Source organism: Symphalangus syndactylus, chromosome 18 (assembly GCF_028878055.3).
Source record: "Symphalangus syndactylus isolate Jambi chromosome 18, NHGRI_mSymSyn1-v2.1_pri, whole genome shotgun sequence".
Lineage (NCBI taxonomy): Eukaryota > Metazoa > Chordata > Mammalia > Primates > Hylobatidae > Symphalangus > Symphalangus syndactylus.
In genome coordinates this window covers 70,654,499-70,667,232 of record NC_072440.2, presented here as the reverse complement: position 1 = coordinate 70,667,232, position 12,734 = coordinate 70,654,499, and the positions used below count along the sequence as shown (strand labels likewise).

Sequence of the window (12,734 nt, the reverse complement as noted above, 5' to 3'; positions counted from 1 at the left end):
TCATCTGGTTCCACTATCGTAGAGTGAACACTGCAGGCCAGAGTTGGACACTTCTCGTGAAGTGTGGCTTGCATAGCAGGCGGTCTCCATAGAAGGCTGGGCAAGGGGTGGGGAGTTTGGATGAAGGGCGGTGGTTTATCTCAAAGCCAGTTGACTGTAGAGGAGATGGGGTATGTCAGAGGGCCCCGAGAATATGGTGCCAATCAAGTCCCTCCTCACTGATGCTGGAGCTCCTGAAAAGATGGGGCAGGGGCTTTCCTCCCATGTTGATCTTGCTTACATGCACTATAAGGGAAGAGAACTTTAGCTCAGGTTTGGCAGGTGCGCCATTTCAGGCGCAGTGGTCAGATAGGCAAACTGACCACTCTCCCTGATGCATAGCCTAAAGAACACTCTCTGGACCAGGCTTATCCAACCTGTGGACAGCTTTGAATATGGCCCAACACAAATTTGGACACTTTTAAAACACTATGAGATTCTTTTGCTTTTTTTTTTTTTGCTCCTAAGCTGTCCTTAGTGTTAGTGTGTTTTATGTGTGGCCCAAGACAATTCTTCTTCTTCCAGTGTGGCCCAGGGAAGCCAAAAGATTGGACACCCCTGCTCTAGACTTTTAGTCATGTTTCACATTCAGTTTTCTTTTTACAGTCCCAAGACATTCATGGAACTACTGTCTTCCAAATACAGAGAAGGATATCAAAGTCTGAGTGGGTTATCTGGTAGTCCCCCTCCCTCCCGAGGACAGCAGAACACCATAGTTCAATTCTGATGCAGTCCAATTAAAGACACACTCATGATGTAAGGTCATCATTCTGTTGGGTCATTTTTGATGAGGGTCCCTAACTCTTCTCTGTAGATCTGAATTTCACTTGGATATTTCACCCCTCAAGTGAAGCAGGAGGGGCACAGAAGCCCAAGGAGCAGGAATGAATGGGGTCAGGGCTTTGCTGATTTGTCTGGCGTCCTCAAATAGCTGCTGTTTGCCATTGAAATCTTTCATCCTCTGTAACCCAAACCAGACATTATTGTCAGTGCTCCTCATTTAAAAAAAAAAAAAAAAGAAATCACAGAAATGCCAGGTGCAGAAGCTCACATCTGTAATCTCAGCACTTTGGGAGGCTGAGGCAGATGGATCACTTGAGGTCAGGAGTTCGAGACCATCCTGGCCAACATGGTGAAACCCCGTCTCTACTAAAAATACAAAAATTAGCCGAGCGTGGTGGCGCGCCTGTAATCCCAGCTACTCGGGAGGCTGAGGCAAGAGAATCGCTTGAACCTGGGAGGTGGAGGTTGCAGTGAGCCAAGATTGAGCCCCTGTACTCCAGCCTGGGCAAGAGAGTGAGACCCTGGCTCAAAAAAAAAAATCACAGAACCTTTTTTGGTAAATAAATATGGCCAACAAGAATGACAGTTTGAGGCTTACAGCAAGTATAGATTCACAAAGTGAGAAAAGGATAGTTTTCCACATACTTAGTATGATGAATGCAAAATAAAATTAAAAACCTTTGCTAAAAAATCATCCCATGTGGGTCTTTTGATTTGAACAAGATTTTAGCTACAAAAAAAAATCAAATCTCATTAAAAATTTTTACTGTAGAATATGATTCTTCTCAGCACGTGTGATTCGCCTCACTCTTGGAACATTTTAGTGGGATTTTATAAGGGCTATGAATATTTCATATCAAATAACACATTTATTGCAAAGGTTTTAAAAAATTAAATCAGTGGAAAAAACACTTATGAAATCTTTCATCTTGAGTGCTGCTAAAGAGAAAATTAAGAAATTCTATAGTATTTCTGCATCTGATTTTATAGTAAATAGCCACATTGAGGACACTCAGTTGATGCTTTGCAAAGGATAAAATCGTTATGGTTGTTTAGCTTTTAGTTTTGATGAATCTACCAACAAAGGGGATTGTGTCCAACTATTGCATATGTATGAAATAAGACTCAAGAAACTGGGGAAGCAGAAAGGCTGCTTTCTCAGACTCAACCATTGGAGACCGTCACTAACGCTGGTGATGTCTTTGAGGCTGTGTAAAAAGTGATTGAAGTTTAGGGGCTAACTGGGGGCAGAGGCTCTTCAAAGATGACTGGAATGTGAATTTATTGTGCTCTCACACACATGTCAATTGTCAGGATTTGCGGTGAATATCTATTCACCTTTTCTAGTAGTATACACTGTTATCATTACCCTCCAATGACGGTTTTCTAAACCACCTGGTGATCTAAGAGAAGACCTTCACTGTGCTGTCAAGTCCTTCCATTTTTCTAGGAAACAGAGCACTAAATACTTCTAGGAAACAGAGCACTAAATACATTATCTTTTTTGGCCTTGTTTGGTGACGATTTGAATGCTACTAACAAAGACCTTTTGTCCATACTCAGACTCCTTGGGTATGTGACAGGCCAGTTATAGAAGCAGGAAGACATGGTTGCCCCACCATGGTAACAGCAGTTCAAAGACCAACTGCCTCCAGCTTTCAAAACAGCATATTTGGCAAAAACACACACACACACACACACACAACAAAACATTTGAAGCTTTGAAATCATTGAACCTGAAGTTTCAAGAGACAAAAACTGGTATCATTGCTCGTTAGAACACACTTCAAGCATTTATAGTCTAAACCCAGGTATAGGTACAGCAAATTGGTGCTAAAAATGTCTTCGTTTTCTTGACTTAATGAAGCTAACGTTCTTGGAAGTGATTTTATGGAAGACAAAAGTCAGATCTCATTCAGCCTATTACGGTGCAGTGAATCCAGGCCTCTTTCCCTGGCACTGTGGTTGCAAATTCTTTTTAGAAGCTAGTGAGGAACTCTCCTTTTTTTTTTTTTTTTTTTTTTTTTAAACTGTTCTTCCATCTTTGTCAGAAGATCTGTCTCCAGGGCCTTTGCTGGAACTCAAGTTTGCTTTGGTTGCCAAAGATAACTTCCAGAAAATCACTTAGGGGAATTTTGGGGCAAAACATTCCCTGTGTACCTCATAAAAAGCGAGCAGCCTTTGTGTGTCATCATTGCCATTTTCCTTCCCACAGCAAATCTGATTCCATGCTTTTGAAACTTAAGAAAATGGCTCAGCCTGGACCTATGTCTTGCTGTGACTTATAAACTGCCTAGAAAAGAAAAGCTGCTGACACGTTGGCAGACTCAGCTCTCCTGTGGACATCTCATGATCAAAATTAACTTTTAAGATCAAACGGAGTTTTCTAAATTTTTCTAAAATGACTTTGGCTGCAGTATTTAATTTACTTTGAAAAATTAAATGATATTAGATATTTGGCATTGAATGAGGGTGTGAAATCTTTATGTTAATTAAAAGGAGGGCATGTTCTAACAAAAATTACAAATGGCTCAATGAATATAGTCTCATATGGAAAATGAAAAATTGAAACCTCTATTGGAATAAGGTGACCTGTGATTGGTCAAGAGAAGGGAGCCAGAAACCAGAGAAGCTGGATAGTCAGGCAGCTGGGCTAGAAGGGAACTGCTTTTGAAGAAGACTGTCTTCCAGGAAGCAGGGCAATGCTGAGGAGCAAAGCAGGCCCTATGCTTGGAGGAGCTACAATACCAGGAAATCATGTGTGTCTGGGTCACATGATGGAAGCTGCTGAGAGAATACAGTAGAGGCTTGTGTAAGGGAAATGGAGTGCCGGGTCAGAGCAATACTATAATTAAGTGTGGCAATGCTAAGACTTCCTTTGAATCTAAGTTAGAGAGTCTGGGGAAATGCCTCAGCCAGCATTTCTCAACCTTGATTACACATGAGAATCCCATGGGATTGGCTGCTTTTAAAAATGCTGAAAACCCAAAGGAATATAAATCATTCTATTACAAAGATACATGCACACATATGTTTATTGCAGCACTATTCCCAATAGCAAAGACTGGAATCAACCCAGATGCCCATCAGTGATAGATTCGATAAAGAAAATGTGGTACATATATACCATGGCATACTATGCAGCCATAAAAAGGAATGAGATGATGTCCTTTGCATGGACATGGATGAAACTGGAAGCCATTATCCTCAGCAGACTAACACAGGAACAGAAAACCAAAAACCGCATGTTCTCACTCATAAGTGGAAGCTGAACAATGAGCACATGGACACAAGTAGTGGAACAGCACACACTGGGGCCTGTTGGGTAGTTGGTGGGGGAGGGAGAGCATCAGGAAGAGTAGCTAATGGATGCTGGGCTTAATACCTAAGTGATGGGTCGATTTGTGCAGCAAACTACTGTGGCACATGTTTACCTATGTAACAAACCTGCATTTCCTGCACATGTATGCCGGACCTTAAAATTACATTAAATTTTTTTTTAAATGCTGATAACTAGACCCCCACCTCCAGAGATGCTGTATGAATTCATCTAGGTTGGGACCTAGATTTGTATTGTTTCCCAGGTTTTTTAATGGTAGCCCAGATTGAGAACCACTGGCCTGAGGGACCAGGGATTGAAGCAGAAACAATAACCGCAACCACATATTAGGCTGGACTTGTTCGGAGAGTGTTGAACAGGACACATTCCGGTTTGGTGCGGAAAGAGCCATTTATCTGGAGCCAGTGAACCTGGGTTCAAGACTCTCCCCCTGCCATTGTTGCTAAGATGACATGGAACTAGTTAAATCATGTGCCGGTTTCTCTTTTTTTTTTTAATTAGTCAAATGGAAATAGAACACCCACTTCATGACAGCGTTGCATAAATTAAAATGAGACGACGCAGACACAGCACCCAAGGGCATGTGTTTGTTGAATTTGATGGATGACCTTGAAGTAGATAGAGTTGTTTTTGTGCATTATCAGACTGCAAACGTGGTGGAAGGAGGGTTGAAGAATGTTATCCATGGCACCTGTGAGTGAGCTGACAGGAACAGGGAGAAATCGGAGGCAGGGGGACTAGCCCAGGAGACCCACACAATGTTCTAGGACAGGATCCATAATCTATGGCCAAAAAGTATGCCTGATCTGGCCCTCTGCTTGTGTTTGGAAATAAAATTTGACTGGAACACAGCCACAGCCATTTGTTATGTATTTCTGTGGCCGCTTTTATGCTGCAATGGCAGTCAAGTGCTTGAAGCAGAGATAGTATAGCCTGAGAAGTAAAGCACATTGACTCTCTGGATGTTTACAGAAAAAGTTTGATGACCCCTGTTTTAGGATAAGATTAAGAGGCTTGGCTTCGGATGAGATGTTTGAAATCAAATGAGAAGAGCAAGTGCTTCAAACATCAGGAAGAAAGAATTGGCAGGCTTCAGCGACAGATTGTACGTAGGGAGATTTTGCCATATAAAGGTTAGGGATGTAGTGTCTTTATCACGGGCAGGATGATGCAACCGGACAGCTTTCCTGAAATCTGGTACTAAGTGCAAGAGTTTGCTTTCCTAGACTAGAGAGATCTGGGTCTGTCACCCCTGAAAGAGTCTGAGCCCCCTTCATGGGAGGCCCATCCAGGCCCTGGCCCTGCCTGCATTAATGAGTCCCAGTCCTATTCATTTCAAAGTGGTGGATCTCACACGCAGTACCAGATGCCAGCACTCTGGAGAGATCCAGAGATACTCAGCACATTCAGATTGATTGAGATCATCACTTAGGACATTTTGGATGGTAAGTCCCTAATCTCTGTCACTGCACTGCACGGAGGTTGATTTTCAATTTACCTTCTTTGTTCTGAGTCTTAGATGTTTTGATTCTTAATTCAGAACATTCATCTCAAGTGGATTCAGAGATTCAGAGTCGATGATAAATTCATGTTTGTTGAGAAGTTTTGCAGGGAGGAGGATGATGTTGTCAGCTTAGTTTTTGAATAATGTCTTGTTTGACTTTTTAAGCTGAAAGTGGGCTGAACCGCAGATCAACACACACACGTATTCCGTGATAGAACGATACATCATGTTCATACATAGACTGTGTATATCTAAAGAGTAGAAACCTGGAAGGAAAGATAATAGAGGAACAAAGGTAAAGGCACTTACATGCAAAGGATCCTATCCACTTCTGCCTTTATGTGCCCTGCCTGCAGCTTTAGTGGGCTTGGGCTGGGAGAACAGCAGAGAGTTTGAGTATTGATATGGTTTGGCTGTGACCCCACCCAAATCTCATCTTGAACTGTAGCTCCCATAATTCCGTGTTGTGGGAGGGATGCAGTGGGAGATAATTGAATCATGGGGGCGGTTCCCTCATACTATTCTCATGGTAGTGAATTAAGTCTCACAAGATCCGATGGTTTTATAAGGGAAACCCCTTTCACTTCACTCTCATTCTCTTTTTGCCTGCCACCATGTAAGATGTGCCTTTATTCTTCCCTCACCTTCCACCATAATTGTGAGGCCTCCCAAACCATGAGGAACTGTGCGTCCATTAAACCTCTTGTTTGTTATAAATTACCCAGTCTCGACTATGTCTTTATCAGCAGCGTGAAAATTGACTAATACAAGTATCTACTCTGTGTAAGCCTGATATGAAGTAATATTTGTGTGTACACACACACACACACACACACTCATGCTTATGCTCCCATGTCCCCCATTTTACATAAGACACTGAGTCACAGAAAAGTTAAATATTTTGCCTAAGTTATTTATTAGCAAGTGGAAGAACCATAATTCAAGCTCAGCTCGTTCTTACTCCAAATCCCATGCTCTTACTAATCTGCTTGATTTGTTCGCTTTTCTCAGTTCTCTCTCCCTCTTCCCCAGCATTTAATATTATAATGAGATGTCTTTTAAAATAACTGGCAGTTTATGATGTGCTAGGCATTTTATGCCATCTTTTAACAAAAAGTTCTAGGTGTTAGTTCTTCTCTTTCTCTCTTCCTCAAATGCTTGTTAAGTGTAGGGAGCATGCCAGGACCTGGGGATGGAGACTAGAGATTGGGCAGTGCCACTCAAGGTGTGATCTGCAGGCCGTTGTTCGTCCTTGTGTTTTTCAGGGCTCTTTAGAGAAGCAGAACCAATAGAGTATGCATATACAGCTATGTAAGGAATTGGCTTGCATGATTATGGAAGCTGACAAGTTCCAAGATCTGCAGGTTGCGTCAGCAAGCTGGAGACCCAGGAGAGCTGATGTGTAGTTCTAGTCTGAGTCCAAAAGCCTGAGAACCAGAAGATCTCATGGTGTAGTTCTAGTCCAAATTCCAGCAGGCTGGAGACCCAGGAAGATCTGGTGATTCAGTTTGAGTTTGAAGGCAAGAAAAAGATGATGTCCCAATTCAAAGGCTGTCAGGCAAGATGAGTTCTCTTGAATTTGGAGGATGGTCAGCATTTTTGTCCTATTCATGCCTTCAACTAATGGGAGGTAGCCAACCCACACCAGGGAAGGACACCTGCTTTACTCTGTCTACCAATTTAAATGTTAACCTCATCCGAAAACACCTTTAAAAAAAAAAACACCCAGAATGATGTCTGATCACATATTTGGGTACCACCTGGCCCAGTTGAGTTGACACATAAAATTAACCATATCCTCTAACTGTTGCTGGTCTGCAACAAGATACATATGGAACTTGAGACTAAGCATTTTAGAAACATCTAGAGCAAATGGACTTTGTGGCCAGCATCAAGTGTATGATCAATAGTCTTGATTAACGTAGTGTAGACCTGTTTGTTTAATTCAAGTGATGAGTTACACGTGGGCCAAGCTCTGTTTTACCTTTGAGTGTTAGGGGCAAATTTTTATCCAGGATGGATTGGGGGAGGGAGAAAAACTGGTTCTTCACCCAAGCTCCTTGTGCTTCCATGCCTCTCTTGCTGTCTTCACCACTGGTAGTTTGAGAAATATCAGTGTGGGCACAGTTGTTTACATAGCCATAAAATCATATGTAGTGGGCTTTATAACTACGACCTATACACAAAGCTTGAGGAGCGTTCCTGGGAGGGACCAGTGCATATAAAACATAACAGAGAAATGCAAACCGTATTTAAGGAGGCTGGCTGTTCACTACCCTGCCCCTCTCTCCTCCTCCTACTCCCAGAGAGTCAGGAGAAGCCTGAGCAAAGAGATCAGGAGCCAGAAAAAGGAATAGTCAGGAATAAAAGCAAGAGTCAGGATGAATAAAACAAGAATGAGCTGTGAATCTGGCAAGGCAGCAGGGCCCACTATTCACTTCTGATCATGCGGTGTTGGGATCATCTGGACCTCACAGCTATGGAGAGTTAGAGCTGAGAGGGGACTCGGAGCACATCTCCAGGACCCCGCCTTTCAGAAGGCGAAACTGGCTTGAGGAAAAGGAAGGGCTGGCTCAAGATAAGGGACCTTTAAAACAAACAAACAAACAAACTGGAAACAACAATTCTGCCATTAATTGAGCACTTCCTCCATGCCAGGATTTGGGCACAGCATGAATGTTGCTTTTTTCAACGTTGGTTCCTCTGAGACCTGACATTAATTATTTAGTTGTGGCCTCATTGGTGACAAATCTATAGGGCTTTTAAAAGTGGGAAAACCCCTGCACGTCTTTGAGAGTTAAGTTTGGTTAAAACCATTTGAGGTCTAAAGCAGGGGAGAAATGGACACAGGATGTCGATAGCATTTCTCTTAAGCCCACAATCAGACAATCATAATTTACGTAAATGTTTAAAATACGGGACTTTCAGGAGAGGGGCTAGAGAATGTGACCTGGCCTCTTTGGTGAAGCCTGCCTGCCTGCTTCTCCGTGTTCTTAAGGATTAACCACGAGCCGGCTAAGGATGAAGGCAGGAAGCTCAGCAGTGCCTCCTCTCGGAGTATATCTCAAAGGAAGCCAAGGTCTGTTGACTGCTTGTTCCCCCATACAACACACAGAAGAACTCTGTGTTCTGAAAATACATGGTGCTTTACACCTTAAATTACATCATCAACTCATCTTACCCATGACATCACCTTCCCTCACTGAGAAAGGGTCACAGGAACTCACTGATGCCAAGCGCCTCCCAATAAGGGACACAGTGCTCTGTATTTTGTTGTCTTGCTTAAGCCTGCCTCCCTTCACTCTTACTGGAACATTTTATGTTCCCATTTCACAGAAAAGAAAATCGAAGCTCAGAGCATTGATGTAACTCCTCCAAAGAGGAAACTTACAGGTCCCATCTGTTAATTTTCTAGAGACCCTGAGACCCTGTTGAGCTTCCTGCATTTCTGCCTAAATGCTCCAAAATCCTTTCCTGAGAAGGAAGACCATCTCAGTCTCCGGAGCGTCTTTACCTCTAACTGAGCACATAAATGCAGGAGCATAGCTGAGCACAACATAATAGGAACACGGTTTAAACTTTAGTCTCGGTTTCTGCATCAGTAATAGGGATAACTATTACTACTTCATTGTACTGATAGCAACCTAAGGCATTATCAGCATGAACGACCTAGCGTGGTGCAGATCCATGATAGACACTACAGAAGGTGTAACTCCTGAGGAAGCCAGAGGTTCATCTTTACCCACCCCTGCTCAAAGGGTCGATGTTGGTTGAGAAAACGCAGTTATTAATAGCTGCCTATTCTTTTTCATTCTCAGTTGTACCAAACAGGGAGACAGGTTTCAAAAGCTTGGGTTGAAGCTTGTAATTGGCCAGTCGGTGACAATGCAACCCTAATCAACCTGTGATTTCATGTCCCCTACTGATTCTGCGTCGGCCTTTGATTTGTGGTCCCAGGCAGTGCGATTCATTGAGTCATATTTGTTGCATTGATAGGAGAAGACCAGGTGCTTAGGCGTTTAACCCTGAGGTGATTAAGAGAAAAAAAATGAGTCATATTTGTTAAGGTCCAAAGATACATCAAAAAGTCCTGGGCAGAGGCTGACACAAGCACAAGTGAGACCTGCAGGGTGTAATTCATCACATTCTTTGATCCTCAAGTTTGTGAGTCACAGAGACTCTCTGGGATAGTTTTGAAGCTCAGGGGTCTGGGCAGGAAGGAAAAACTTGAAGTATGGAAAAAGAGGAGCGTTTTTTTGACAGGCAGCTGAGAGAGGATGATTTTCTAGAGATAAGCTTTTTTTGCTTGGTAACCCCTGAGGTGGCTGTAAATATAGCTGGAGCCCAGGATTTCTGCAGAGTGGAAACAGAAATAAGTGATAGCTTTGGGTATGCCTTGTGCCCCTGGGACTCCTGAACAGTAAGCATGCCTTGAGCGCCTACTGTATACAAGGTGATATAAGTATCCTTGGGAGATGGGGTTTTTATACTAATAAGTGTTTTTTTTTTTTTTTTTTAATGTTAGCTCTCTGAATAGCCTATAATGAAAGTTTATTGAAGTGGAGAGTGTACAGGCCCAGATATCAGAGAGACCTGGGTGCGAATTCTGACACCACCATTCTAGTGGCGTCACATTGAGAGACCTGGTTATCCTCTCTGTGCCTCAGTTTTTTGTGTTGTTTTTGTTTTTGTTTTTTGTTTTGAGACAGAGTCTTGCTCTGTCACCAGGGTAGAATGCAGTAGTGCAATCTCAGCTCATTGCAACCCCTGCCTCTAGGGTTCGAGCAATTCCCCTGCCTCAGCCTCACAAGTAGCTGGGATTGTATACAGGTGCGTGCCACCATGCCTGGCTAACTTTTTGTATTTTAGTAAAGACGGGGTTTCACCAGCTTGGCCAGGATGGTGTCGATCTCCTGACCTCGTGATTTGCCTGCCTTGGCCTCCCAAAATGCTGGGATTACAGGCGTGAGCCACCACACCCAGCCATGCCTCAGATTTATTGCAGGGTTGTATGATTGTTACATGGAGTGTTGCTGGCACTCACTTTAATGGTTAACTGTTTTTCTGGGAAAACCATGAGATGGGTCATGCTTCTACTTCTTTTTTCCTTGTTGCTTTTAATATTTTATTCTTGGCATGGAGCCATGCATCCACCCTTCTAGCATTTCTCAGACCTTGTGACATGTTACCACAAAGACAGGTAAGACCCTCCTTTGCCTACATTGAACTCCCAGTCTTCATAGGCAACATTTAGTAAAGCAGTTTACCAAATACAGTATGGCAGATACATGTTTTCATAGCGCTACATACAAATTATTTTGGAATATGTGGAAGGATATCTTGCCGGCAAATGGAGGAAGGTTTCCCCTGAGAGGTGATGCTTTTAAAACAGGATTTTGAAAGATGTGTAGGAGTTTGCATAGGAAGAGCTCAATAAACTTAGTCATTATTATTATCTTTTTTCTTTTCTTTCTTTTTTTTTTTTTTTTTTTTGAGACAGAGTCTCATTCTGTGGCCCAGGCTAGAGTGCAGTGGTGCGATCTCAGCCTACTGCATGCTCTACCTCCCAGGTTCATGCCATTATCCTGCCTCAGCCTCCCAAGTAGCTGGGACTACAGGCGTGTGCCACCAAGCCTGGCTAATTTTTTTTTTGTTGTTTGTATTTTTAGTAGAGACAGGGTTTCACCGTGTTAGCCAGGATAATCTCGATCTCCTGACCTCGTGATCCGCCCGTCTTGGTCTCCCAAAGTGCTGGGATCACAGGCGTGAGCCACCTCGCCTGGCCTGTAATTTTTTTCTTTTTACTCCTTCTCTTCCTCTTTTGCTCTCCTCCACTTCCTGGTACTCCTCCTCCCCTCCCTTGTCGTTCTCCCCAATCCCCCCACTTTGTATTCATAATTCTTTATTGTTAAGAAGCCTACCTAGAAACATGCCAAGTAGGGAGAGGAAGACAGTGCATTTAATTAGAAACAATTTTATTATGATTGTCTTCTCTAAAAGGCATATTAGCTTTTATCGCCATAATAAGTTGTTCTGTTCTCAACTTTGTTCCCAGTTCAATCTGGATGCATTTATTTGTAACTCACTTTCCATCTGTTTTCCTTAAACATGGGATTGTGCAAGGAGCCTCGCCATGTAGTAAGGGATGTCTGGGGAACTTGGAGGGGCTTGAGGCATTGTTCATCCAGGTTAACGCTTCCCTGGTGTTTCGCTCCCCAGATGGAAAACCCGTGTCTTTGTCTCCGCTGGAGTCCCAGGCACACAGCCCCAGGTACACGGCCTCCAGCCAGCGGGAGCGTGAGAGCCTGGAGGTGCGCATGCGCGAGGTGGAGGAGGAGAACCGCGCCCTCCGCAGGCAACTCAGCCTGGCCCAGGGCCGAGCCCCAGCCCATCGCCGAGGCAACCACTCCAAGACCTACTCCATGGAGGAGGGCACTGGAGACAGCGAGAACCTTCGGGCTGGCATCGTGGCAGGCAACAGCTCCGAGTGTGGGCAGCAGCCGGTCGTGGAGAAATGCGAGGTAAGGGGCACCTGGAGCCTGGGGAGGAAGTTGTCCAAAGTCCTGATTGCCCTCACCCTTTGCAGATGCCTCCTGGAAACACAGCCAGATGCCAAGAGCTGGCATTCTTGATTCTAGCCCGGGTGTATAAGTCTGGCTTGCTCACTAACTTTGCTGAATGGCCTGACAAGTCATTTAGCCTCTCTGAGGCTCCGTTGTCCCATCTGAAAGTGGGAATAAGAAAGCGTAATCTACAGATACTAAGAGGAGCTCACTGATGGAACCTACCGCTTGTTTCTGTGTGGTTCATTTTGACATACGCAGGGTTTCTACACCTAGCTATCATCCTGTGGGCCCCCGTTTCTTAGACTATAGTGGGAATGGTACACCTGGAGTTGTGGCCCAGTTGGGCAGTTCTCTTAGACCTCATTATCACTTCACTATATAAACAGCCTCTCCAGTTCAAAACCACACACTTGTTCCTTATCTAAAGAAGTAATTTGAACTTTTGTAGCTTAATATCACTTCTCCCCTTTTAGGGTATGCTTTCTTTCTTAGCAGCTCTTTG

At 43.6% G+C, this 12,734-nt stretch overlaps 1 protein-coding gene across 5 annotated transcripts in view; it reads left to right on the top strand.

The window, feature by feature from the left end:
- The window catches only part of LARGE1 (LARGE xylosyl- and glucuronyltransferase 1), a 641,552-nt gene that overhangs the window by 257,439 nt on the left and 371,379 nt on the right, over nucleotides 1-12,734 (top strand). For all 5 annotated transcript variants that reach the window (XM_055254495.2, XM_055254491.2, XM_055254492.2 and 2 more), the window contains exon 3: nucleotides 11,886-12,187. In XM_055254495.2, the coding sequence (XP_055110470.2) occupies nucleotides 11,886-12,187 (302 nt within the window). The remainder of the gene's footprint in view (nucleotides 1-11,885; nucleotides 12,188-12,734) is intronic.